Source organism: Myotis davidii, unplaced genomic scaffold (genome assembly GCF_000327345.1).
Source record: "Myotis davidii unplaced genomic scaffold, ASM32734v1 scaffold991, whole genome shotgun sequence".
In the NCBI taxonomy this organism is placed as follows: domain Eukaryota; kingdom Metazoa; phylum Chordata; class Mammalia; order Chiroptera; family Vespertilionidae; genus Myotis; species Myotis davidii.
This window is the reverse complement of record NW_006283137.1, coordinates 538,703-539,118: the sequence shown is the minus strand read 5'-3', so window position 1 is coordinate 539,118 and position 416 is coordinate 538,703. Positions and strand designations below refer to the sequence as shown.

Here is a 416-nt window from a genome sequence, read left to right as displayed (position 1 = left end):
GCCCAGAGCAAGGCCCGAGCCCCGCGCCGCCCCCAGCCCGCACGCAGCCCCGGGCCGGGCAGGACTCACTTGTCCTGGTTCTGGAAGAACTCCGTCTTCTCCAAACACTCGTACACCCAGCCGGGCGCGAACAGGGCCACCGAGAGCCCGTGCTTCCGGATCAGCTCCAGCGACTGCGGAGACAGCGGTCAGGGACGCTGGGCACAGCCGGACACGCCAGTGCCAGGCGGGCCTGGGAAGGAGGCTGGGCTGCCCCCCCCCGCCCCCGCTCCCTGGCTTTCCAGGTCAGTCCCTGTCGTCCACCGGGAACCGGCCGGTGGGCAGGGGTCTGCAGGTGGCGTGCCCACGGCTGCCTGGCTCTCCCCACCTCCCATCATGTTGTCACACACACGGCGGGAGGCGCGAACCTCGTTAGC

At 71.2% G+C, this 416-nt stretch overlaps 1 protein-coding gene across 1 annotated transcript in view; it reads right to left on the bottom strand.

Annotated features, from left to right (window-relative positions):
* Nucleotides 1–416, bottom strand: part of ENGASE (endo-beta-N-acetylglucosaminidase) — an 18,169-nt gene that overhangs the window by 3,127 nt on the left and 14,626 nt on the right. The window contains 1 exon segment of the mRNA XM_015562695.1: nt 70–173. Within this exon segment, the coding sequence (XP_015418181.1) occupies nt 70–173 (104 nt within the window).